Source organism: Fringilla coelebs, assembly GCF_963513975.1.
Source record: "Fringilla coelebs genome assembly, chromosome: 6".
NCBI classification, from domain to species: domain Eukaryota; kingdom Metazoa; phylum Chordata; class Aves; order Passeriformes; family Fringillidae; genus Fringilla; species Fringilla coelebs.
Genome location: NC_140034.1, coordinates 16,255,795 through 16,282,720, shown reverse-complemented (window position 1 = coordinate 16,282,720; position 26,926 = coordinate 16,255,795). Strand labels below are relative to the sequence as shown.

General features: G+C 44.6%; 1 protein-coding gene across 1 annotated transcript in view; it reads left to right on the top strand.

Moving 5' to 3' along the window:
* Positions 1-5,152: 5,152 nt before the first annotated feature.
* The window catches only part of RIN3 (Ras and Rab interactor 3), a gene marked incomplete at its 5' end in the record, with an annotated part of 65,786 nt that continues 44,012 nt past the window's right edge, over positions 5,153-26,926 (top strand). Inside the window, 3 exons of the mRNA XM_084207622.1 lie at positions 5,153-5,199; positions 23,082-23,268; positions 26,148-26,262. Of these exons, the coding sequence (XP_084063748.1) occupies positions 5,153-5,199; positions 23,082-23,268; positions 26,148-26,262 (349 nt within the window). The remainder of the gene's footprint in view (positions 5,200-23,081; positions 23,269-26,147; positions 26,263-26,926) is intronic.

Sequence of the window (26,926 nt, the reverse complement as noted above, 5' to 3'; positions counted from 1 at the left end):
TGCGTGTTTAAAAGCCTCCTTTTCAATGACTTGAGCACTTTTCTCACATTTCCCCACATGTGATGGTTTTTCCCCTGAGGAGTCTGTGAAGTCCTGTCTGTGCCTCTCCTGACCTGTGAGATGTGTGTGGCTGCTCCTCCACAGCCAGGGTGCGCAGTGATTGTGGCGCTTTGTTCATCACCAGCTTCTGCTTGCTCCCATACAGTGCACTGTCTGAAAGAAACCAATAACCATGGGAAATTAATGCCATTTGGGTATTTTCTTAGAAGAATTGCCAGTTGGAATTTAATTCTGTTTTTCTTTTTCACTTGCACAAAGGATGTAGGCAGTCATCGCTGTCCTGTCACTGAGATGGTCTTGATAAACTTGAATGACAAAAAGATTGGTTTATAGCCCTAGGCATGGTAGCAAATTCTAAAGGTATCAGAATATGTGAAAGCCAGACAGAAATCATCTCTAGAAAGATTAATAACAACGGGTATGCTTCCTTTCAGAGGGTTTTTGCAGAAGGATTATGGCCTTTATTCATAGACCAGTTACGTATGCAAAGAAAACTTGTAAATCTGCTTCCCCAGCAACACCTGTGTTTCAAATGGCTGTTACTGCAGCAAAGTTATGACCAAATTCTTGCCTTCACGTTCTTGGGAGTGGTGCCAGTGTTCCTTAGTGTCCTGGTAGTTTGCACAAATTAGTATCAGTGGAACTGAGCATAGAATTTGGCTCATGGTATCTCCTCCATTGCAAGAATTTCTTTGAAATCATTTGTGGTCACTAAAATAACTTCTGAACCTTCTAAAAACCTGTGTTTCATATTTGCAGTGCACCCTTCAGAGGTGTAATACCTCTTTAAATATTATGAAAACTTTCTAGAACTGCATACTTTGAAAACAGAAAGGGATGGGTTTGTAAACTGTAAATAACAGAAATCTCTCATGTTACTTATTTTTTCAATGACTGTGACCTTATGCACTGTGAATGCTCTGTGATATGGGGTCCATTGTACAGATAAACATGTCATGAAATCCAAATGGATTTAATGTGATAATTTGTTACAAAATGTTGGCATGATATTTGATTATTTTTGTTGTGAGAATTTTAAAAAATAGTTAACTCAGCATTTATAAAGATTATAGCACTCAGTATTATAATGCACTATATAAAAATATGTAAACTATCAATAAATTATATAAACAAGAGTGTTTGATGGTTTTTTACTCAGATGATTAGTAGATGTGAAACATTCTCATATATATTGCTGAAAATCTAAAATTTCAGGACCCAAATAGGACATGTGTCTGCCCATGTTGCTTGTTGGTGAGATCTGGACCCAGCTGAACTGAGTGACAGAAGGCCCCACATTCTGTGTATTCCATGGAGTATTGCCTGGATCGAGCCATTATTTGGAGTGAGTTGAGTGCATTGGTTTGATTTGCAGCAGTTCTGAAACATACAATTTGCTCTTCTGGGACCAGAAAAGTGAGAACTCAGTTTGCTGAGAACACAGTTTGCTGTACTGAGGCACTGATCCAGAAGCAATTCTGGCAACCTCAGGAAAAAAGCTGATCAAGAGCATTTTGGCTGCCTCATCCTGTGAAATATTGGTGTCCAGCAGGTTCACACTGAGTACTGCATGCTGATGAGAGGCTGGAAATGAGCTCCAAAGGCCACACAGTACTCTTTGCCTTTCCTAGTTCCCTAGGCTCTGGAAATACTCCTTACCCTTGATTTCCCATTTCCAGCATGCCTGTAGTCCACCTCAGGGTGTGTGGAGACTCCCAGTATGTTGTGTATAGTCTGTGGTGCGGTCTGTGCTGGGCTCAGGAAAAGCTTTAAATGCAGCTCTTGAAGAAGAGGAGCTAAGAGTTTATTTACCTCATTTCATGGCCTGGTGTGTTAACAGTTTCATTAGACAAGAATCTTCTCATGAATACTCCCAGCCAGTTTACTCCCAGGAGATGCAAGTTAAAAGAAAGCTTTATCTTCTTTTTTAATTTTTAGCACTGTGCATGAGACAGGAATCCCTACAGCTGTATAAACCTGGCATTAGCTACTGTGGGGCTTTTTGTGCAGCTACAGAAAAGTCTCATGGAAGTGGAAGAAAAGGATATTCTGCATATTCTGAATTTTGAAAAAGATTTCATTCTTTAGTGTATGCTATGCTAAATTTTTCTAAGCTGGGAACAGAAAAAGATCCCTTCTTTTACACAGAATTAACTTTTAAAAATCAGAATTTGAATGTGGAAAGTGCCTCTTCATTTAATCCTTCCATCCTTGACACTGTGACCCATCATGATCTGTTATGTAATGGGCTCTATAAAAGGCACATAATCTATGGATTAGTGACACAATAGGCATGACAGTTCCTAAGGGCTTCTATCACAGGCCATGTTATTGAGGTAGCCTCTCCCTCCTGTATGGAAGGCAGAGCTGTGGTGTAATCTGGGTATATTCTGAAAGTCCTTTGTAGCTAGAGTGCTCATTGTACTTAATGGCTTCCCCCATAAGCCATTTTTAAACCTTTCCAACCCAGCTGCATGAAAAAAAAAAAAAGGCTGCAGGATGCTGTGGCTTAAGATGGAAAGGGTGAATCAGTCCTAGAAGAGAAATAAATTTCTCCCATTTGGCTTGGATTTATAACAGAGGAATGTAAATTTAAAGGAGCTGGATATGATTTTGACATTTAGCTTTTTTGTAATTTTTTCCTTCCAAAGCCTGATTCTAGGACATGTTGTCACATACTAAACCTGTCAAATCTCTAGCTCAAAAAGACACCTAGTAAAGCTAGAACAAAATTTGTCTTCTTTTTCCTATTTTACAGAATAAATTCATATTTTTCATATTTTACAGAAGTGCTGAGTATTTTGCAGAGAAGATGGGACTTTTAAAATTAAATTTGATCAATATCTTTAACGAAACAAATTCCAAAACTTCAATTTTCTGAAACTGCATTCTTCACATGGGAAATAGCATGAAAGCTTTCACTCAAATGACATGAAACTGAGATAGATAGCACCAAAATACTGAAATTTTGTATTCTGTATTTTTTGCCATTTTTTCCTGGACCTTTTTAATTGTTCTATTAATTTTTTTTCCTTCTTCCCTAAAAATATAATTGGAATTTTTTAACTGTGTTGTGTTCTGCATTTGCAAAATCTTAAGTCTCTGCCTAGGATGGCTGCCTGTTTGCATGAACAGCTTTCTCTGTGTGAGCAGGTCCATGCAGACAGCACAACTTTGCATTTTTTTGTCTCAGCAAACCTTTTTTTCCAGCAGACCAAGGGGAAATGCTGAATGGGCCTGGTCTCTGCTGAATTGCAGGGGAGGGAAGTGTACTGGGGTAGGGTTGAATTTGTGTGATGCATGTAGGAGATTGTTCTCATGCCAATACATGAGGTGCATGTCAAAGGTGCCCAGCTGGTGAATAAATCTAGAAGATTTTTTTTCTTAGACCTCTGAGTCCAGAACCCACAGAGGATTCAGAGCTGAGATCTGACAAGTCTGCAGTAAGGCATGAGTGGATCTCAGCCAACCAGTTTTGTCTAAGAGCACTAAATTTTTCATGAATGAGTTCGTTGCTGCCTGAAAATGTCTCCAAGCGTTGGGGCAAGGAGATCCTTAAGATACTAGAAAAGAGCATTATATGATGCAGAGTATCATGTAATCTATAAAACTAGATAAGGCAAAAAATCTGTATCTATAAAACTAGATAAGGCAAAAAATCAGGTGTGAATTTAAATAATGGCAGCAAGTAAGCACTAACATGCCTTACTTAGAACCGTGGTGAATTTTCCACCATGCAGTCTTTCACTAAGGCTCTTTCTAAGATAAGAGAGTTTCTAAGATAAATCCTTGTAAAAGCTAGAAGATAAATTTCTTAATGTGAACTGAAGTTGCAGTCTTTATTTAAAAAAAAAAAAAGGGAAAATTTTGACTTGTGTTACATCAAAGGTGTGACTTGGTGATGGTGAAAGTCTCCCTGACTCTCTCTAGCTCGGTGCCAGCAGAATTGGCTCTGTGTTCTGCACTGAGGACTAGTTTCCCTCTTGCCAGTACACTGACAGCTCCCTGGCATTTGCATTCCTGCTGTGGACTGTGTGGCACTGTCTATTTTCAGAAGGCTGAGAAATTCCTTCTAAAGATAAAGGGGGCAAAAAATTACTTTCATCTCCCACTCCATTCCATCCAATTGCTTTTCTCCACCTCTTCTTTCTACTTCTGCCTTCTTTTTCCCATTATGCATTCTCCTAACATCAAATACTACTGGAGCCACGGGGCTGCCAAACAGGAGTGCCAGGAGCCCTGTCTGCCAGCACATCTGTCAGCCCCCAGCCTCCACAGCTGGCTGTGTTGGGTGGGGTTTCCCCCCAGCAAAGCCTCCATCAGTGACTGCAGCTCAAAGGTGCTCTGAGCTTCCCAGCGTGGAGAGCTCTTCGTCTGCCAGCAGTCACACAACCTCAGCTTCTGCTTTAACTGGGAATGCTTTTGCAAAGCTGTCCTCTGCCAGCATTAGACATTTCGTTTTCTCAGGTCCTGTGTAAATATAAAGGTTTCCAAGCTCCATCTGGATCCAGTTACTCAAGCAGTAGAAATACACATGCTTCAGGAATTTGCAGACGGAGGCTTACTGCTTTGCTGCCTTACAAAATCCTTTACAAAGTTCACTGTGCTCCGTTGCCTCCTGACATACCTGTAGTCTGAAGAATGATTTCCTCTGAAACTTACTTAGGTTAGAGAAACAAATTAGTTGAAATTCTCAGGCCCTTCTTTCTAATAAGGTTAACCTGCTTGCACTACTAAATATGGCTTTATAACACAAACACTCTCACACACACACACACCCTTGACCACCAAAGACTGCCTCTTCCTGAAATCCCCCGTTCATATAAATACAGGAAGTAGAAATAAGAGAGGCTAAAATCGGATCTTCTTGGTAGTTTGCTTTCATTTCAGTGCTTGTTTAGTCCTCTGCCCTTTGATACTACTGAGCCAGAAGCTGGTTTTAAACATCTTCCCCCTCATGCCCTTGAAATACTATCTTCAGTACAAAACCTGAGGATGTGGAAGCTCTGCTCAGCGATGGGAAGGAATTGCTTTTCTGATCGAGGAACTCTCAAGCCACTGTGATACAGAAAGTGACTTAAAGTTTGCTGTAATGATGAAAACATCAGCAGGAGAGAAGGGAGCCAGGGATGACTCAGGGTAAGTCCTGAATCTTTAGTGACCGTTCATTTTTAATAGCTGTTGCTTTCCTTTTCCTACTTAACAAAGAGTTCTCGGCTGCGTTTGTGAGCTGACTGCTGAGTTACCACTTACACAGTCACAATGGTGTGGCATGACTGTGTTGTAATTTACAGTATTTCCTTTAACTGACACGTTCCAGATGAAAACAAACTGCAACGGCTTTATTTAGCTTGAACCTTAGCTATTTAAGGAAGAAGGATAAATCCAAATCTACAGTTTGGGGCAAAGGACAGAAAAAGGGACTTCTTTGGTGTTGGAAATGTGACAGAGCTTTTCTGGGAGGCTTGCTTTGTTTCTGCTCAAATGCAGAAGTGGATAAGGGCTTGTCTTTATGGGCTGCTGGTCACTTCAGTGCCTGCACACTAAGGTGTACACAAACCCTGTCCCCACGCTCCCAGGAGACTTCAGGTGTACTTTCTGTCAGGAAAGGACTGTAGGATTCCCTTGCCTCTGGCCAAAACACTGCACCTTGCAGGACCAAATCCCGGGAAAACAGTGGGAGATAAAATCAGTTTTGATACAAAAGAACAGTCGGCAAGCTGCTGGGATTTCAGGATAAGGCTGGAATCCTCCCAAGGCTTGGTTATATCATAAAGCCCATGCTGAAGCTGGGCATTTCTGTTTCCTGTTTTAAACAAGCAAGGGAAAATTACATAGCTGCTGAAGCTGTCAGTCACACCCCCCTACCCCTTCCCCCTTGGAAAACCATAATCATACCAGATACTGAGACTTTTTCTTCTCTGTCTAGCACACTTAGCCTGTTTTCCATGAACAGAGGTTACAGGCAGTTCTGTGGTGGATCCAGTAGAAGCAGTTCTGTGGATGGCTGGATAGATATGGGATACTTGCATTTCCAGTTGCTGAGGGGGCTGCCCTGCTAGAGCACACTCAGTCAAACGGGGGAAAATTGCTGCTGACAGGCCACTGTGTGATGGTTTTACTGCAGCTCTGTTCCCAAATACACACGTGGAGTGGGGGATGGAGGCAGCATCCTGCATTGCACTTGTCACTGCTTTTGCCTTGTTCAGTTGTTTGCATTTAGTGGAACAAAGCCACTCCTGTTTCAAGGTATAATTCCTCAGTTCCATGTAATGTTAAACACTCAGGGACAAAGCTCACGCAGCTGTCAGGAAAAAAATGAAAGCATCCAATCCCTGTAGAGTGGTGCGAGGAACTTACTGTTTGCACTTTGCAGATATTCCCTGCATTTGTGACAGGTAAGATGTAAAGTATGATAGACTGGAAGATCTATTTCTTTATCTCTTTCTGAGATGTCTGAAAGGAGCCACATGCTTGCAAAGGTTTGTTTTCTGTCTAGAGTTGCAGGAAAAAGGAAAAAAGCCATACACCCTAGATCAGGACTGTAAATCAAGTGGTTGGAGGAATATTGAAGCACCAATGGGCATGCTGCATGCATTCTTCCGGGGTTTTTTGAGCATCTGAACAATTTAACAGAATGACCTTTTATTTCATTAACTGATTGTCTTTATTTCCAATCTATCTCCCACTCATAAAGAGGAACTTGGCTATTTTAAAATCTGTTTAAACTCTTTCTGTTTACACGCTATAGTATTGCTGAAGAACCTCAAAATTACATTTTAGCATGCATACATTGTGGCTTCCAACACATTACAGAATTAGAAACATTTCTAAGTTGTGTTTAGCTGATTTCCTGTTATGGTTACACTAAATTAGGTGCAAATTACACAAAGTCTTTGGAGTTCATCGCTTTCAAAAGAAATGGTAACCTAAGGCAAGGTGTTGATGGAGAACCTTGAACTGATTTTAAAATTCTGTGGACCAAAATTGCATTGAAATTCCTGAGATTGCCCCGCTTTTCAGCATAGTTTTAGGATTAATTAAAAAGAAAACCTTAGTCACATGCACAGAAAGTATGGCAGTGCAAATTATCATGGAAGTACCCCAGCAACTTGGAAATATCCATGCATTCATTCCTAGTAAGGATTAGGGTCTATTCTGCTTCTAGTAAATCCATAAACAAGTTTTGCTGATTTATATCTGTCAAATGTCAGAAAGACACTGGGGAGAAATCTGCCTCCAGAATTAGTGGCCACTCAGAGAGGAATGAGGGAGAAGTGCAGATAGGAGCTGGATAGAAATCAATCTAATCAAATTCTTCCAAAATGCTATGGGAGAGAAGCAGAGGAATTTAACCATTAATTCTCACCTAGAGTCAGGCTAACTCCTAGGAACATTAATAAGTGGTGAGATCACAAAACATCTGGAGAAATGTGAGCTGCTTGACCATGGTGACCATGGTTTCATGTAAAGATATATGCCTTCACTCCAACATCTGGCAAATGCATGGAGAATAAGATGAGTAGAGCAGGCAGGAGCTGAGACAGAGATGGTGTGTGCAAATATTGAATCCATCTTTGAGAAAATGCTGCTTCAGGTAGCTGGGATGGGTTACAGTGGTTCTCATTTCTGGGACACCAGATTACCTAATGCAGTAATGATTGCGCGTCTTTTGGTGACATGTCTTTTTTTGGCACAAAACCCACATCACAGTTGGCAGGTTTCATGTGATGAATGTAGACATAAAGAGGTCAAACACTGGAGGAATCTGTGAACTGAACCACTCCCATAGATTCACAGATTTTAGCTTCAGAAGGGAAAGTTTTGATTGTCTAGTCTGATCTCCTGTGGAGAGCAGACCATAGGACCTATGAAGCATGCTATGAAAACCATGACTTCTGCTGGAATGGGAGTTTTCACAGAATCATGGAATATTCTGTGATCCCACAAGGATCATTGAGTCCAACCCTTGAGTGAATAGCCCATACAGGGATCAAACCACGACCTTGGTGTTATCAGTTGGTCATAAGAGCTTTGTTATCAAGGGATTCTTCTACCCAGGTTACATACACATCCCTGCAGTGCAGTAAATAAATCTTGTACCAACTTTTACCAGGATCAGGTTTGGACTGAGAAAAAAATTATTAAAAACTCAAGAGCCATCCTTTGTAAAGGACTAAATCTCAGATTATTTGAATCAATGGAAAAAGTTCTGTTTGCCTCAGGAAGTCCTGTAAAGTACTCCAAATGGAAAAGGAGTACTCTCACCAGAACCTGTGAGATGTGTGTCTAAAGGGAAAGGGACACTTCAAGCAACTGGAAACAAATCAGTGTTATTAAATCCCTGCTGTCTGTCAAGCTCTCATAAGGGATACACTTTCCAGTTGAGGGGGATGGTGCTTCTCGGGAGGCAAATATCTGTGCTCAAGATGCATTGCACCAAGGCTGGGATATCTCTGTAAAGATACAAAAAAGGAGGTGTTCTCCAAAGCTACCTGAATTTGGTAAGGAGGATAAAAAAATCTCCTGAAATTCATTTAACTGAAAAGCATGTTCACAACCACACTGACTTGCTACATGGTTTTTCCAGCACTTGCAGTATGTGAGTCCTTGCCAAGCTTAGAGGATGCTTGGAACACGTTGTGCAGTGGTACTGGTGGCAGCAGAGGAGGCAGCTGTCCCTTTGGTTCCTAGAGGACAGACCACACTGGGAATATTGCCCCTGAGCAGGAACCTCTCAGCACTGCAGTCTCAGACCAGCGCTCACAGCAATGGGGGCACAAATGTAAGCAACATTCTGATCATCTGCTTTCTACTACAGGTTCAGCTAAATATAGTTTCTCACTTCCTGTCCTAAATGGCTACGTGCTGGGTTGTGCTGTTGGCTTCACTACCTAGAGGCAACACAGGCTGAAGAACATGCCCCTAAGTTGCTCACATCTCCCTTGCTCTGTGTGCACGAGTGTTCGTGTAAAGCAGTGGGTCCTGGAGACCAGCTGGCAGGGTTGCTTGGCACAAATTTGGGCTGGCTTCATACCTTGTCAAACTGTAGGGAGATAGAATATAAGAAAAATAAAGATAGTGTAGAAAGTAATCTTACCCCTAAGGAGTTGCAGCTGGGCCAATTATCAAAGATTAGGACCAGGCCTGACTTTATCAGGTCACAGCTGTGACCAATAAGAAGAACAGTGCTATAAAAGAGTGGGTTGGCTGGTTGAGAAGGGAATTGGAGTCAGTTGGTTATTTTGTGAGAAGAAAGAGGCAGTGCTCTGAGGAGCTGCCCAAGAGAAACACCAAGAAGGTATGAAACTTTTGTGATGGGAGACAACAGTATGGAACCCTGAAATAGGATGGTGATGTCAAACCATGTGTACATAGTCCAGGTATTTTAGAGATTATCTATTTCATATCGTACTTCCAAATGATAATAGGACTAAAGTTCCACTCATTCATCAGTAAATATAGATGGTTTCTCTGAGACCAGCAATATAAGATTGTGAAACTCAGAAAAATCTCCAAAATTACCTGAATAATAGACATTTAAAAAAATACCTAAACCAAATCCATTAGGAAGAAAAAAATCTGGAGAGTTTTAAATGTTTGTCTGGGTCAATTGATAAAGAACACAGAAACCAAAGGGCCTTAGTGAAACTTGGAAAAAACATTGTCCATCACAGATCTTCAACCTTTATAATTTTGAGGGGAGAAGGTTTTTTGCATTTGGGAATAGAAATAAATAGCTTTTTGGAAAGTAATTAGAATGTACAGGCAGCTGTCTGCAATGACTGGTCAAATTCCAATGCAGATGGATCTGGAGGTAGAGATATGGTCATCAAAAGCCCTTGGTGCCTCAGAAGTCCATCACAGTTTTCCAGCTATAGCAAAAGGCATCCCCCCTCTGTAGGGAAGGGAGTCTGTATGTTTGTGATTGTTTCAGCTGCCCTTTGTGAGGAATTACAAATTAATGTCAGGGAATTTAGGTATTTAATATGTCATTATAATCTCTCTAGGTTTAGGATCAGAGGAGCTGATGTTTTGCACGTGTTCTGTAGAAGACCAAAGAGAGGCTGTGATGCCTCTGGCTGTAATGTCATCAGCTCTGGGTGGCCCTAAAGTCACAGGGGATGGGGTGTGCTGGGGTGGGCCTGGTCTTGGCAGTCCCAGTGTTCAGAGCAGCAGCTGAATCACAGATTATTTTGCTGACCTGGAGCTTTTCATTCCTTCTGAGGAATTAAAGCAGAAATAGTTACAAAGCTGAGATGTTTGATCATTATTTTAAAAAAAAAATAGTTTTGAAGTATTCGTACTTCCAAAGAAGACTTTGAGATTTCTCTGGACCAAAACTGAGAAAACAAGAATAAAAGGAGACTGCATAAGAGAGTTTAAAAAGGCTTTCAAGAACCAGTGGAAGCAGTTAAAGCAAAATCATGCTACAAGGGCAATGAAGTTGCAATTCTTGGATCTCAAAGCAGGCATTGGTCTGCAGTGGTCTGCAATTCAGTCTATGTCCTACATTTCTTCCTAATCCCAATTTTGAGATTAGTTTTTTTCTGTGGTGTTGGGTAGGTGTTTGATGATGAGCAATGGAGCAGAATCTGTAGAATAAACCCTCATTTGGCTCCAGGTAGGATCTAGACAAAATCATGTGTGCCTGTCTGCCTAAATGAGAAAATGTCTTTTTCAAAACCCAGGCACAGGTCCAGGAGAGGTTTAGTGAAGGTGCTTTCTTCTCCAGAGGTTGCTGGATGAGAGGAGGCAGTGCCCACACAGCCTGGTGGGCATGGCCTGTGCTCTGCCTGTTCTCTGAGCTGCAGCTGTTCACAGCTGGCTCAGGGCAGCAGAAGTCTGGCCATGGAGAGCGTTGTATGGACTTGTGGGGTGGGATCCCTGGGGGCCACCCATCAACCCAGAGGGGCAAATATGTGACTGTCCTGGTTACACAGCACTTGGAGGAGGGAGCACAGCTTTTCCAGGAGAGCCAGCCAGCAGTGGAGTCCTCTGGAATTCGCTGTTATGAGCTGGGACATGTCTGTACTGCCAAGTGGGAGTTGTCAGGGTGCTGGGCATGCCCAGGCTCTGACACTGACCCAGCTGCACAAAGGTGAGAGGACAGCTGAACAGGCAGGATCCGTGGAGAGCTGGCCACCAAAAAAGCTGCACAGGGTCCCAATCTGTCTGACTATTTCTGTGCTTCCCAGGCAGAGAGGGCTGCCCGTGGTGCACACGGGAGCGGAGAGTGGTCCTTGTGCAGTGGCTGTGGAGGGCAGGGCTGTTTCAGGGGTTCTTTGTGTGTGTGCTGTGTTTTCTTGGCACTCTCTCTCCCTCCACCACTCTGGCAACCCTGATCTGCTCCTACAATGCAGCAGCACAAGTGCCATTCCCTTCCCCTGCCCTGGCAAGGGGAATTCCTAAACCACAGAGATGGTTTTTGGCTGGAGCCGTGCTCTGTGTCAGTCTGGAGTGACTCTCCAGAGCTGGAGCTGGCTGGGTTCAGAATCCATCCCAGCCTGTCAGGGGTGGATCTCGGAGAGGCAAGGCAAGATTTCAGCTGGTGTCCTTTAATTGTGAAGTCTGTGGGGGAGGGAGGGAGGGGGGAAATGTCTGTCAAAGCACCTGGTAACCAGCCCTGTGAAGCAGCTGTGGTCGAGGGAGCAGGGCTGTTTAACCTGTGCAAATGAAATAGAGCTATGAGCATCCCCCAGTATGCTGAATGCTGTAGCCACAAGCCTTTCCTCAGTCCATTCTGTACCTGTCTAAACCATCTAAGGTAATCCTACCTACCTCCAGAAACAAGGTCCCCCCACCCTGCTGAAGGGGACCATGAAGGCAGTGCTTCCCTCAAGATAATCAGCTGCAAGTCTTGAAGTGCTTAGCTCCTCTTTGCCTGCACCCAAAATGATATAAATCTTTTTGCAAGTGAAGATGATTACTTGAGCAGCAAAGGATTAGCAGATGTGAGCATTGCATAGCTGGTTGTGCTAGTCACATTTTCCTAAATAGATATTCTGTTAGATACATGCAAGCCAGGGAGTGCTATGGAATGCAGCTCTTTTCAAATAGATTAATACACACATGCCTATGTGTGTGCCTTTCCCAGACTTTCTGTTAGCTCTTTGCTAAACAGAGAATGTATTTGTGTCTGAGTAAAGGATTTCTGCTTTTTGAATTACTGGTACCTTTAAAAGGGACAAAGTGTTTTCAGTAACTGTAATCACATTGTGTGATTAATATAAAGTCCTTGCCTTTATGAAAGGATCTCTGGGTGGTTCATGGATATTAAGCCTCCCAATAACCAGCTAAAGACAGATACTGTTACTATAGGAGGGGAAACTGAGGCACAAATTAATGGAGCTGATTTCATTATAATCACTTGGGTCACAGCCCAATCCTCTGGACCTTTGTTGAGCAGTGAAACTCTGGTTTTCCACATACCATCCTTTAAGTTTGGGGTGATGCTAGGAGCAGAATCCCTTCCTCAGAAAGCCTTTTCTCTTTGGTGGATGAGTTCCCTGCTGGATTATGGAGCTAAACCAGCTCTCAGTGTCTATACAGCCTCTGCAGCTGGAGCAAAAGTGGTGTGTGGGGAGGATGTGGAACAGGTACACTTCCTGCAGCACCCTCCCTTGCCCTGGATGAGGAGGAGCACAAAACCCCACCCTGAGAGTGGTTCCCTGAGGCAGGCCTGGAATCCTGGCTCTGAGAATGATCCTGCAAGAGATGTGGCTGCTGGGGTTTGCCCTGGGTGAGTCTGGGTCTGTGCGTCCCTGGTAGGGTTGGAAGACCTGTCTTACTGCTTGAAATTATCTCCTGGCCATGTTAATTAATATGTTCTCTTTGCTTTTGAGAGGCTAATGAATTGTTGGGGAATTTCAAGTGCTTTGTGAAAGCAGCTCAATACAGACAGCCTTCTGGATGCTGGCAGAACTCTGCCAAACACAGGGAATCCACAGGGCTCACGTACATCCCTCCCGTGGCCCCCCAGACAAAGCCAGCCTTTTGAAGTCTCTCTTGCAAAAGCAGCTGTTGGGCAGAACAGAAAGCAGCTGCAGCCCCTTGTGAACTGGATTAAATTTTCTGCTGCTTGGAAAAATTCACCAAGGAAACAGAGAGAGCCCAACAAATAGCAGAGTCTGGAGACAGACAGCACTGCTGGCTACCTGCACCTCTGTTCTGCAAATTGCTAGCAGACTTCTAGGCAAAAAAAGGTTGTCACACATGCTGGACTAAATGACAGCCTGGGACCCAGCCCAGCCTTTATCTTGCCTGACAGGAATCTTTCTCTTATCTCTTTCCTTTTTTGCCCCCCTTAAGTTCTCTTCAAGGAATTTGTCACTCCTGATACCCTCCACAAAACAAGAAACCAAACAAAGCTCACAGCTTCTTCTGCTGAATCAACACACAGGAAAGAACTTGGCTTTGGCCAACTTTCCTTTCTGTCTGTAGGACAAAAATGTAATACAGAATGTTTTTGTGCAATTGTGTCCTGAACTCCCGTTCTAATCCTTTCTTGGGACTAGGAAGGGGTTAATTTTAGGCTGGGTCTAACTGATAACCTTTCTAGCCAAAAGGGAAAACAACTGTTAGCAGAGATGGGTCCTCAGGGCTGCAAAACCAGCAGAGATTGCAGGAGGGGCACTGTGCACAACAGCCTGAGACAGGATAGGTGATGGGCTCAGTCCCCTGGCCTGGCATCCTGCTGTCTCCCTTTGCTGTAAGAGCTACCTGCCCAGGTCTAGTCTGGATTTACTCTGCCTGACTTTAGGTGTTTATTGCTGTGTCCATTTAGGAACCCATGCACCCATGGTGATCTGTCTCACTGGAGAAGCAGCAGTTCCAGGGAATGTTTCAGGCTGACTGGTGCCAGTGGGCTGAATCCAAGTCTTAAATTTGTTCATGCCTCACCAAGCTGGGCAGGGAGCCAGGCTGTGTCCAGCTCTCACCTTCTTTCCCCCTCTGGCCCCCTGAGTCAGAGTGCCCCAGTGTCAGACAAGCCACAGCAGCCTGGAGGTTGGGGTGGCTGCAGCACAGATGTTTTGAGCAGGACATGACCAAGACAGCCATGCTGTGGGTTGTCTTAAACTACCTTGTGGTCTGTGAGCACAAAACCTGTGCCTCATGACCTACCTACATTTTTGCCCCGGCGATGCAGAGACCATAAACACAATTAAATGCACAAGCTTGAGGTCCCAGCAGTGCTTTGGTGGGTCTGGGGGAGCTGACAGGTTTGTCCAGCTGCTTAGCAGGATCTGTAGGCACAGGCTGAGCTGCCAGTCCCTGCAGGGACATTTCAGCAGTTTCTGACACTGCTCCCCTAACCAGCCCTTTAGTCCCAGGCTGTCCCACCAGCACAGGAGGACAAGGGCTGTGCCCACCCACAAGGCAGGTTGCAAAAGTTAGCAAACTAGAACACCTCTCCCACCCTGGGTTGTTTCCAGGTGTTCTGGAGGTGTTCTCCACTGGAAGGAGAGACCGTGTCCTTTCACCACCTTTCCATATCCCTGAAATTCCCAAATGAGCTCTTTTCTTCTTCCTCTCCTTCCCTCAGGAAGGCAGATCTCTAACCTTGCCCCCGTGTAAATGCAGGCTGGGATCCCATCAGGTAATAAAGCAAGAAATAAATACACTTCTCTAATGCCTAATCAAAATTAATGAGGCATATGAAATTGCTGGAGTAGGGCTTAAGGAGGACAGACAAAGAGAAGGTTCACAGATTTAGATATTTGGTTTTTTCACTAAGAGCCCACATATTGAAATCCATTCACACTGACCCTGGAAGGAAATCTTACCCAAAACATGAATATTTGTGTGTAAGCAAGCTGCTTTGTGTGGTGCCTTATGAGGGAGAGACCTCAGAAGTCCTGTGCTCTGCTCCTTCATATTCTGCAGGATGAAAGTCCAGTGGGTTCATTTCCCTTGGCAAAACAACCATTTCTAGTTGCAAATGAAGACTGAGATAAGGCTTTGCAGCTATTTCTTAGTGCAGAGGGAAACTGCTCAGCATTATGCAAGTTTGTGTGGTTGGCCTCTTGTGTGCCTCATGCCTGCACTCAGTCCCCTCACAGGGGGAGCAAGGCCAGAGCTTTTTATCACCAGTCTGATGGGTCTCTAAATGTTTTGCCCAGGGTTTTGGCTCTAAGACATCATGCAGTTTTCAAATATATTTTTTTTTAATATATAGGGTTTGAAACAGAATGGCATTAAGAAAGCTAAACTTCAGTCTATTCTTAATGAAGTTTGAATTGGAAATTTGTCCCTCCCCTTTATTTTCCGTTTCCTTTTCCCCTCTTTGTTAGGTGATTACAATATAGAAAAGCATTCCCTGGCTTTCCATTCCCATCTTCCTTCCTGTCCAGATGAGCTGGAAAGGGGCAGAACCTCTGCCCATCACCTTGACCCTGCAGTAGAAGCGGGGGTGCTCTGTGCTTCCAGCTCTTCAGGTGGTTTTGGAATGCACAGAATAATCCTTGCTCTCCAGGCTCAGCTGGGCCCCTCTCCAGCACTGACATGGGAGGGTGAGGGAGGTCATGGTCATGGGGTTTCCTTACGGTCTTAAAGCCCAGAAAGTTGTTTCTCTTCTTTACAACATTTGCTTCTGGTTTCTGCACTGCACAAGCCTTTCCAGAGAAGTTGGATTATCCAGCAAAGGTGTTTGCAGTTTTTTGTTGAGGAAAATGTCAGTTCTCTAGCCCCTGTGACCCTGCCTTGGCTGGTGCTCCAGCAGCTCTCTTCTCTTTGCACTGAAAGGGCCTTGCAGAAGTATAAATGATCCTTCCTTGCCTGCACACAAAGAAAAATCTTCAGTTTTGCTGAGATGCTGACATTCCTAAGAGAATAATTTGCGTTTGAAATAGGCAAAGGACAAATGTCCTGAAAATCTCTGATTGTAAATGTGGGGGAGAACAACTTAACTGACTGTTGTTAGGAAGGGAGTACAGCTAACATAACCTGCAAAGTGGTTTTGACTTGACAAAGTACATTTTGACTGAGTAAAAAGAGAAATTATGCTTGTAAGACAAATTGTTGTCGGCAAAATATATATGTAAAATAAATAAAAAATAACTTTGCAAAAAATAAATATGCAAAGTTACACAAAGGCAGCAGTACAGTTTGTGAATACCAGCCAAGACATATTACACCAATAGGATATAATAGCCCCAGTCCAGTGTGGGGCCACAGGCAGCATATTCCATTGGCATTAATGGATGCAGGAAATTGCTAGACTGAAAGGCAAAAAAAGCAGGGGGATCTTTGAAAGAAGGGCTCTTCCTTTTAGATGTTTGGTTTTTATGTTGTTTCTGTCCATGCCGTGGCTATGAGCGTGTGTGAGAAGTCTTGTTTGTTAGTAGAGCTGGCCTGGGAACTATCAGTAATGAGAATTAGCTTGCACTTTGGGATTTTATGCATATGCAGTCCCTTATTGTATACATGACTTTGTGTATTTAAACAGAGGGGCAGACCTAATGAACCTAGGAAACACAGAGAAGCTGGGAACTTAGCAAACATTTACTTACACCTCCCCACCCCTTGAGAGAACTCTCTGCTGAAAGGTTGTTGACAAGGTCAAGCAAGAGGGTCTGCCAGGGGCATTGCTGCTTCTCTAGAAGCACTTACAATTAAGCTTGATTAATTTAGAAGGAAGAAGCATTGTAGGGTTCATGGGAAGCACAGCAGGCACCTTGTAGTTCTCTGTTCCTGAGTTACTTGGCCCTGCTGCTCCTGCCTAAGAGAGCCACCCTGGTCCTGAGCAGCAGGTCTGTGCTCTGGTGAGGGGCAGTGGTCACACATCCCTCACAGCATCAGCAGCTCTCATCCAGCTGCAGAGCTGACCTGGCTGCTCACCTCTCAGTGGTGGCAAGGCTCTACAAAGTTCAAAAGCAGATAATCTGCAGCCACATCCTTTGCCTGCACGATGGAAGTTTTGAGGAAAATCCATGTGTTCTCTTTAAACCCGCTGATGGCAGGAGCCAGGGCACCAGGGCTGAGCAGAGCTTGGTCCTTCTGCTCCACGTGTTTGTGCAGAGCCTGCTCCTGAGGCTCAGCTCCTTCAAGCCAGCCCAGCTATCCCTGCTGAGCTCTGCAGGCAGCAGTGCATGTCCACACAGCTCCTCCAGCGCGCTGCTGACCCCTCAGACCTTCAAGCCAAGCCATGTACTGCATAAGGCACCAGTCTGGTGTCATATGTGACCAGAAAACTCAGTGGCTACTGGTTACTTAATAAATTGACACATGATTTACAGTTCTTCCACCTGCACAAGTGGCCATGACACCTTTTTGCCCTTGAAGTACAGTAGAACTTGCTCATTTGTGTAACTTCCTCTGTTGGTTTTCACTGGTGAGTGGTTTAAGGGTAGGTGAGCTGTCCCACACTTGATCACCTGATTCCTCTCTGCCTTTAATGGAGCTCCCTAGCAGGGTGATGACTTGTTCCACTTTGGCAAACTTAGATGAACATGTGCAGACAGGGCCCAGATGCATGCAAACCTGCTGGCCCTCGCAGAAGTGGGTGTTTGGGAATCCCTGGCAGGTAGGAAAGAGCTCACTTGAAGCGAGACTTCAATTGCAGAGTGCAAAATTCACTGCGGAAATTGACGGTGCCTGTAACAAAAGGCGGAGTGGGTGGGAGACAGAGTTTTGCTGAGCTGTCCTGAGGTGTCAGGATATTTAGGAGACCCTTGGTTTGTCTTACCTTTTGGGCAGCTGGAACAGCTGCTGTTTTGGCTATTTGTCTTGGTCTTTCCCAGGCTGAGCCAAAACTCCTGGACGTGCAGAGCATCAGCTGTAGATCAGAGAGTGGAAGGGTGGACACTTGAGTAGAGGAGGGACAAGGGGACCAGTGAGCAGGAGGAAGTGCTTTGCCAACCACAGGCTTTCCACAGACCACAGGCTGAGAAGCACAACTTCCTGAGCTATAAACTTGTCACCAGGGTGGACCAGTAACACAAGCATTCTGCAAGGCGGGGAGGACACTGGACAAGCCTGCCTCTGGGACACGCCAAGCTTCTCACATCATTCCCATTATCTAATTTTTCTGTACATCCAAGAACCTTACAGTGCAGGAATCTCCCATGGCTTGCTTTACATTCTACTTCTTTTCTCTGCCTGTCAGACAACAAGAAACTTGTTTATTTCTGACTAGAGGGTGACAATTACCTGGGTATGGTCCCTGAAGATCTCAAGAGCTTCTCTTTCTGCTATTAGGTTTTTTGTTGTCGGTTCTCTTATTTCAGTTTGTTGGTTTGACTTTTGTAAGATCTCTTGGCTCTGTTATGAAAAAGCACTTATTAAAACCTGAATTTTCTGCATGTCAGGGTTCATGTTTGGTGCATAAAATTAGCTTTTGTGCTATGGGTTTTTCAATATATCACTTTGCTACCATCCCATCTTCCTAATACTCTGTTTTATGATGAAACAGCTCCAGAATATCAAAGATGTTGGAGCTCTTCCTGCAGCTAAGTTGGGTTCAGGGTCTTACTTCCACCAGGAGTTGGAAGAAGAACCCAGCAAGGTGACCAAAGGCAAGTCCAGAGGGTAAATGAATCCTTCTCCTCCATCTCAGATTAATTTGATCTGAACTGATGAAGTGATCAAAGATGGGCTGGCTTATGAGTGTAAGTAGATGGTATCAAAAATTGGCCATTTCTAGGATGGAAGCAAAATGAAGCGTGATGTCCTCTAGCTGTGGCACTGCATACTTTCTCTCACAGCAAACTGAAAGTAACAGCACATGAATTCACATGAGTCTGAGCAAAGATTTTTAATAAGTCTGTGCAGTTTGGACACCAAGCTACCTCCATTCAATGTGTTCCTCAACACCTGTCTAATCAGAAGTGATACTAAACCAAAGAAAGCACAGGCAGCTCTCTTTCTTGCAGTGGGTGAAACCTTGTATTTTAGTTGCTCTTCATGTAACTCCAATTATTCCTGTAAGGAAAGAAGGTGACCATAAAAAAGTAAAAAGGATACAGAGATCTGCCTCTATTGCCAGTGGCACAGAGCCCTGCAGCTGAGTCCAGCTGGGTTGGTGGTGACACAGGTTGTAAACCAGCCCTGTGAGTCTTCTGTCATCTCACCCATCTCCATGAAGCTCCATGCTCCCAACTCTCTTTTAACCACAGGAATTAACAGCACTGCCTATCAATTTCCTTCAGGACTGCTCTGTTGGCTTCAGCAGCTCCTATCTTTTCCTCCTGCTTCAAGTGCTCCTTATAACCATTGGGCTTGAAGGGTTTCCACATGTCAGCTTCAGTCACAAGCTGGTTTATCCCAAATGGTATCCCTTCAGGTACCAGGTAGCTTTGGTGAAAAAAGTTGCTCTATCACCTGGCACATGGAGTTTGTGACTGAGTGTCTGTATTTCTCTCTCAGTATCAAGCCAGCTCACACACATTTTAGGACCTGTGGTTCCTGCTCTGCTATAAATATACCATTGTATTTCTCTCCTTGAGGACAGCACAGCAAACCCTTGCTTTTACTCTTTCTTGATGTCTTCTCATTTTCAGAGGAAGAAGCAAAAGCAATAAAACATAATAATAAAAGACTAGCTCCTAATTCTTAAATCTGGTCTGCTTAAACAATACTAAGGCACTCTGTCATTACTTATCAGTGCACTACAGAGCATTTGATTAACAATTTAAGATTTAATTTTAAAATTACATTATGTCTCAGAGCAAATGTGCAGTAGTGAAGAATTAATCTGGCAGTCCCTGCTGCCATTTCACACAATTGCTGTGTGTCTCAGCTGCCTCAGGGAAATTCAGAGTGACCAGCCACATATAGTCCAGCCAGGAAGCCCTTAGTGTCAGCAGGTTTGTGACAATATTTTTGAAACCCCTTGCAAAGGTATGCTCTGGCCTTTACCTGCACAAAATTCAGTGGATTATACCTCCTTGCTGGTCTGCTCACTTCTGGGAATATTCACCTGGCAAGTGTGGCTCCAGGATTTTAAAGCAGTGAGTCATGGGGGTCATTACTGCAGTGTACAGTCACTGTGCAATAATTCAAACCACCATTGTCATTATTATTGCCTCCAACAAGCAACCTGATACCTTCTGCAAGCCCGGGGCAGGTGTGTCAATGTAATCACTGTGCAATTAATTAGCCTGTGCTGTCAATCAGTATGCAGCACACAGCTCCCTGCTTCCCAGCTGAATCCAATTTAGCAGAACCGCTGCAAGATTTAAATGTACTTTGCAGTAAGAACTCAATAAAAGGAAAGGAAAGCAGGCAGCTCTAGGGACAGCTTCTCACCTTCATGTCACACCTATCAAAATGAGCACCTGCCTCTATCAGCCAAAGGGGTTTGCAGGACTCTGGGGCAAGAACAAGAGTTTTATGTTATTTTTGAAAACTGAGGCTGTAGAAATCATCTGATGCATGAACTCTGAGTGAGCAAGCTGGAAAGGCCAGCTGCTCACCACAGTGGCCCTGGAAATGCCTTCAGCTGGCAGCACAGCAAGAGCCCGGGAGCTGCCTGGGCTCCCTCCTCTCTGTGCAGCCACAGAGCTACCACGGAGCCAGATTAAATTGCTGGATTAAGCATTCCCACAGCCCCATCCAAATCTTTGTGACAGCTGTGCCCGGGACAGAAGTCAAGCGTCGGTGCCATGACTGCGTCAACTGGTGTGTCACGGGTCAGAGCATTACAGCTGAGCAAGTCCAGGAGGTCATCCACTCCCCTTCCTTAGCCAGCACAGATTTGATTCAATAAAAGTGTGTGCTACTGCTCCAAACCCAGCATTTTAAGATATCTGGGCAATGCAATCCTCTTCTTCTTTTGGGAATTTATCCATCATCTCTTATAACTCACTGACAGGAAACGTCTCACCAAACATTCCCCTGATTCTGTATAATCTCCTTAATGACTCTTCCTGCCTCTCCTTTTGCCATAGCCTCCCCTTTCACTCATCTGTGCTTTCCTCCCTCTCTACAGGTACAAGAGCCTGCTTAGCTCCTTCCAGGCTGGTCTGGCTTTTGAGAGAATACCTCATCCCTCAGGGCCCACAAAATATTTGACTGCCTCTTCTGCCAGAAAAAAAAAAAAAAAAAAAGCCTTATCCACTGCCCTAAATTTGATGCACTGAAGGACTCCACACACTGAAATAATTAGATTTTCCATTAGGGTAAACACTTTCAGGTTCTTACTTCTTCATCTCGTGTGTCTGAGTTTGGAATTATTTTCAATTTTCTATCCGTTCTCCAAAACTCAGACCCTACATGCAGCCACGTGTATTGGAAGGTCAGTTCTGTCATTTTTCCTCCCGTCTGCTCTTGTTGCCGAACCCCAGGTGGTGCTGTGAGCAGGGCTCTCCGAGGCTGTGCCTGTGGGAGGGAGCAGAGGGATGGATGCCCTGTGGAGAGCCCTGTGCCAGGGTCACCGTGTGCCTGATGCTGAGGAGGTCCAAGCTGGCTGGTGTTACTTTCCTGGCTTTGCTGATAACCCTCATTTCCCTCCAGGCAATGGGATTCCTGAGCATCAGTGCTTTGCTGGTCCCACCTTACATAACTAATGGCTAACCACGTTCCTCAGACAGGAGCTATGGACATAGATGTCACCTTCTGGTGACACAGCAGGACATTATCAGCATTGACCTCCTTTTGATTGAGGTTTCACACATCATTCTGATGTGATCAGGTTCGTGTCTTTGTGACTAAGTAGGGGAGTAATTTTTGTGTTACGGAACATTTCATTATATGTCAACTTTCCCTTCAAGTCATTACTTCTTTCCCACTACCGAGTATGAATATTGGCATCCAACACATGTTTTCCCTTCACATGGTTACAAGGCTTTTTTTTGGTTGTTTCTTCTGTAAAAAACCCCCAAGAGATGACTCGGGGTAAGTTCCAAAAGCTATATCCCATTGTTTTGCTCGATATGTTCAGATGATATTGATTAAAATCACATGCTGTTAAATCTAAATGAAATTCCCTCACCTATGTGACAAGCTGGGCTTTTATCACAAGTAGAGTTTCACTTATTTCAATTTGCTTTTTTTAAAGCACAGTTCTCTCATTCCTACTGTCTCGACTATGATCTTAAAAAAGGACTGATTAAAATCAAGATTCTGTGAAATAATGCCTTTATCTACAACCTGAATTGCAGAGGCGCCTGTATTTTCTGAGAAAGCTGTCTGTGAAGGGTTGAAAAAGAAAAAACCTGCTAAAAAATAAAATCTTTGTATTGCTTTTGGGATATGAAGGGCTATTTTTACACAAACTGACTTTTGGGTCAGACCTGCTGTGTTAGGTTAGGTCTTTGAAATTACTCTCTTTTAGTAGTTTAGGACTGACCTTATTTGAAATATAGTACCTTAAGGTTTGTGTCTTTAAAAATAAAACGAAAAGGAAAAATATTTGAAGTAAGACCACATAAAAAGTGAGAGTCCTATTTTCAGTTCTGACCTCTAAGCAGAAAATTAGAGCAGCAAAACACTTTTTGTGTATGTTCTTGTACATTTTCTTTAAATGCAAAATCAGTTCATGAAATGAATGACAAGCCTGCATCTCCATGAGTCCATGGTCTTATCCAGTAGAGCTCTTGTGACCAGACTTTTCAGCACAAGTATTTCCACTGCCTGCAGAGCTGAGCACACATGTATATTGAAAGCACATTGGCTTTGTCAAGTCAGCACCATAGCTTGAAGCCAGTATTTATCACCAGGCTGCAGGGACTCCTCTGCTGCATTGCTGCTTTTGAAGCCGTGGAACATCTCTCAGACCCTTCAGCTGGAGGGTGGCACCCAGGGGACAGGCATGCTCAACCCCCTGTGCATCCCTGAGCTGTGTCTGTGGGCACCAGTACCTGAGCAGCACCCATGGGTGAGCTGACACCAGCAGAGCCCAGCACAGAGCGCCCTGCCAGCCCGCTGGAATAACAGCCACGGTGCCTGTGGTGGTTTGATGCCCCTCCAGGAGCACTCCTGACCTCTGAGTGCCTGTGTCTGTGTTTGCACTCACAGCCCTTACTCCCCCCAGATCTCTGTTTGCAGCTCTCCTTACCAGGGACTCCCTTGCTGTGTTTCAGCCCTGTCAGAGATTCCAGTGAAGAGGGGAAGGAGACACATCTCTGTCAGGCCAGTGCTGCGCGAAATTGCCTCCAGCTTCCAGGGATCAGCATCCTTGACAAACTCATCAAGACCTGTCCTGTGTGGCTTCAGCTGAACATGAGCCAGGAAAGGGCTGGGGCAATCCTTGGTAAAGAAACAGCAGGGGTAAGTCCAAAGCAATTTCAGTTCAGACAACCACATTTCTTGTCCTTGGTTGGGAGAGCAGTGCTTTTTTTTATGTGGAAGCAAAAATATTCAGCAGACAGCTCTCTGTTTTCATTACCTTTTGACACTTTACCTCTCTCAACAGCACAAAACAGATATATTTGCTTTGGGAAAACAAGGAATATTACCTCTGGGTTTATTTGCTTACCATGGAGATGGCTTCCCGTTCACCACCATACCCACAAGTATGGTGATTTTCCTGATCTGGAGCAATGAAAAAAAAATTTGTGAAGAAAAGTACCTTAGATTCAGGGAGCTGCTGGGAGTAATTTTTATTGCCACAATTGATATCTAGTTTGCATAAACTGAGTATTAGAGAATTATAAACTTGTACAAAGCTTAGAGCTTGCTTAAGGAAAGCAGCCCTGTGCCAAAGGGAGATGCTCCCCTTTCCTGAGAGGTCTGAGAGGCGAGGCATAGAGAGCTGTAGGTGTCCTGGCTGGATCCTTAGGGCAGGGAAGGTGTAAGTGACCCGAGCTGATGTCAGGGCACACCTGCTCTGGACGTGTCCAGAGAATGTTTGGACCTGTCCCTTGGCCAAGTCAGTCTATCCCAGGGATAAATGCTGGCGCAGCCAAGGGACACCCTCCAGTGGGATTCACCTGAGCAGCCTGGGCTGTGCATTGCACATCACCCTGAGTCAGATTTCTCAATTAGATTGAGCAAGATCTTTGTTTTTCTCTCTGTCTGTAGGCAGAGATGTGGGTGACTGTCCGTGATGAAGCCACGCATGGCCCCAAGTCTCCTCAGGCATTATCCATTCCCTGCAGGCAGGGAGTTCCCCACCTCTGAGTGGCTTTGGGGGCACATCCTGCCTCTGCTCCTCCTGCTCACGCTGCCCTTGGGCACAGCCTTTGGCTGCGGGCAGGAGAAGAGGAGGTGCATCAGAGGTGTCCCACGGCAAGGGCAGAACCCCCTGCCCTCTGGGAGCCCACCTGAAACTGGGCAGCATCATTCCCACCTGTGGTGAAAACAGAAGAGGCTGATTTCAATGCTGGCCCTGGCCCAGGGGAAGTACAGCACTCAGGGCTGAGTAGAGCTGAGAAAACCCACCTCCTCCCTCTCTGAACAGCCACCGGCCAATTTTAGCCTCTGGATCCATGGCAACCAGGCGTGCCGATCAGGAAAAAAGAAGTGATTCATTTCCAGGTTTCATTTCCCTGGCTGCTTGGATTAAATTTCAGATGTAGCAATATAAGATGGAGCTGTCTGGCAGTCATGGTTAGAGGGACAGCACTGCCATGTGGGTGGTAGGACCTGGGCAAGGGAGAGCCTCTCCCTGCAGGTGCCACCCGCCTTCTACCTGCAGACACTCACTGCAACAGAGGTGGGGGCTGCCCTGCAGGAATCAGCCTGTTCAGGGCACACACCTCTGCATTTATTTGCATTTTCTCTGCCCTGATGGTCGACCTGAGACCCTGGGGCTCCATTTCTCCTGAGCTCAGAGGCCAAGATGACAGCACTGTGTGAAGTTGTGAAGCAGCCCCAAAGCTGTGTTCAGCATGGGTGCTTCAAAGTGACTGGAGATGCCCTTCTGACTGGGACTCATGCAGGGAAAAGTCCTGGCTTCTAGACGAGTTTTTTTAAATTCCTCTGCCCAATAAATTAATGGGTTTTTGCTCGATTTCCATACGTTACAGTTGATTAATGATTTTTTCAACGCATACTTCTCTTTCTAATATTAATATCCAGGCTAAAAAATTAGCTTGAATTTTTAATTCAGTTTTTAAAAAATACCTCGACTCCTTTCTGCCTAAGCTTACTATCAAAGAACAGATGAATGTGAAAATTATTTTGTCTTTGTATCTGTACCTTCAAAATACAAGCTAAAAATATCCCTGACAATGAACTTTAATTAGAAACACACTTAGGGTCTCATAGAATACAAAGAATGAGGCATTTTTCCTTTTTCTTGGTGGAGCAGCTCTGTGGGAAAGGACCTGTAGGGATGGTGGCCAGCCTGCTGGGCACAGACACCCTGGGGAGAGGCTGTGTGACCAGGGCTTGTTCAGCCAGGAGACACCTTCAGGGGACCACACAGCAACCCCTGGCACCTGCAGGGAGGCCATGGAGAGGATGAGGATGAAGGCAGGCTGTGCTCAGCACTGCAGGGTGGGAGACACGGGGAAACAGTGAGCATTGAAACCAGAGGTGCAGGGAAGCATTTTGTCCCTGTGAGTGGTGGGACAGGTGGCCAAGAGAGGCTGTGCAGTCTCCAGCTTTGACATTCTCCAGACTCGTACAGACAAATCCCTGAGAAACTTGGTCTGGCTTGATGGCTTCACCCAGGGGATTGGAAAAGGGTCCTCATGGGATACCTGAATGATCTTCTGGTCCCATAAAAAGCTCTGTCATGGACACTGTGTCCACCAGAGCCTTTGGCCTCATGCTCCTCTCATGGACACTCAAATCCTTACCCACTAAATGTACAAGTGACTCCCTTGCTTTAGACCTGGACTGGACATTCTGGGGTCACTCATCTGTGATTCAGGGCACTGGTGTGAGGACCATCACTTAACAAATTGGGAGTGCAGTTTTAAATCTTCAGTTAGTGAAATAGTTTGCTTTAGGTGTAAGTGGGACATCAGTGATGCAAAGAAACTTTGTGAGTCCCTTGGCAGGTTGGAAATTCACTTAGATGAAATGTCCTTTTCTCCATTATTTTTTCTTGTATAAAGCATAGCTAAGTGGAGTGAAGCTAAAATAAGGGTATTTAAAGGTGGATTGTACTGATAAAATCTACATTGCCAATGACCTAAAATAAAATCTAGAAGCTCACATAATGTAGCTGAGCTCTTGATTCTTTTCTCCTTTTTCAGATATTCTTAGTTAGGAAAGAGGGTAATGTGAGCAACATGGTCCTTGCAGTCCGCCTGCCAGTGCAGAACGAGGCTCCTGGTGTGCTGGAGTACAACATTAAAGAAGAAAAATCAAGTAAGGTCTTTACATTTTCTGGTCTTGCTCTGGGTAAGGTACTGCGTCCTCTTGTGATCACCAATATTTATGTAATCTCACTTGCACTGAAAAGGTTCCTCTTGTGACTGGCAGCAGATCTTGCTTTTATGATGTAGTTCAGTTAATATTTCCTGCAGCTGCTTCACCTCAGCTCCCCTGTGGCTCTGCACCTTCTGTTATCATTTACAGACGCACAATAGGGAAATAAAGCACCTCCAGATGGGGAGGCCAGTGCTTTGATCAAGCGAGGGGAGCTGCCTTTCACCAGCTGGAAGTCTTGAGGAAAGTGGAAAGCATTGGCAGATTAAGCTTGGTTAACTCACTGACTCTCTCTATTTAAGCCACTGAATTTGGGGGTCACCAGTCATCTGGCCTCTGCTATGTTGCCTTTTCATGCACCTGGTACGGCCCCACTGAGCAACAAGTCACTCCTGAGCTGTTTTCAAAGCCAGCCAGGGAAGCAGGTGGCTGCTGGTATCAGTGCTATTCCCAGTTGGATAGCCAAGTCTGCCATGAGCAAGTGAAAATTAACCCAGTTCAAAGTCTGCCACGTCTAATCCAGCCCTCTGTGTAAATGGATGTGTAAGGGACATGATTTCCTCTTTCAAAGGAATATTTGGAAACACCTGAGTTTTAGGATAGT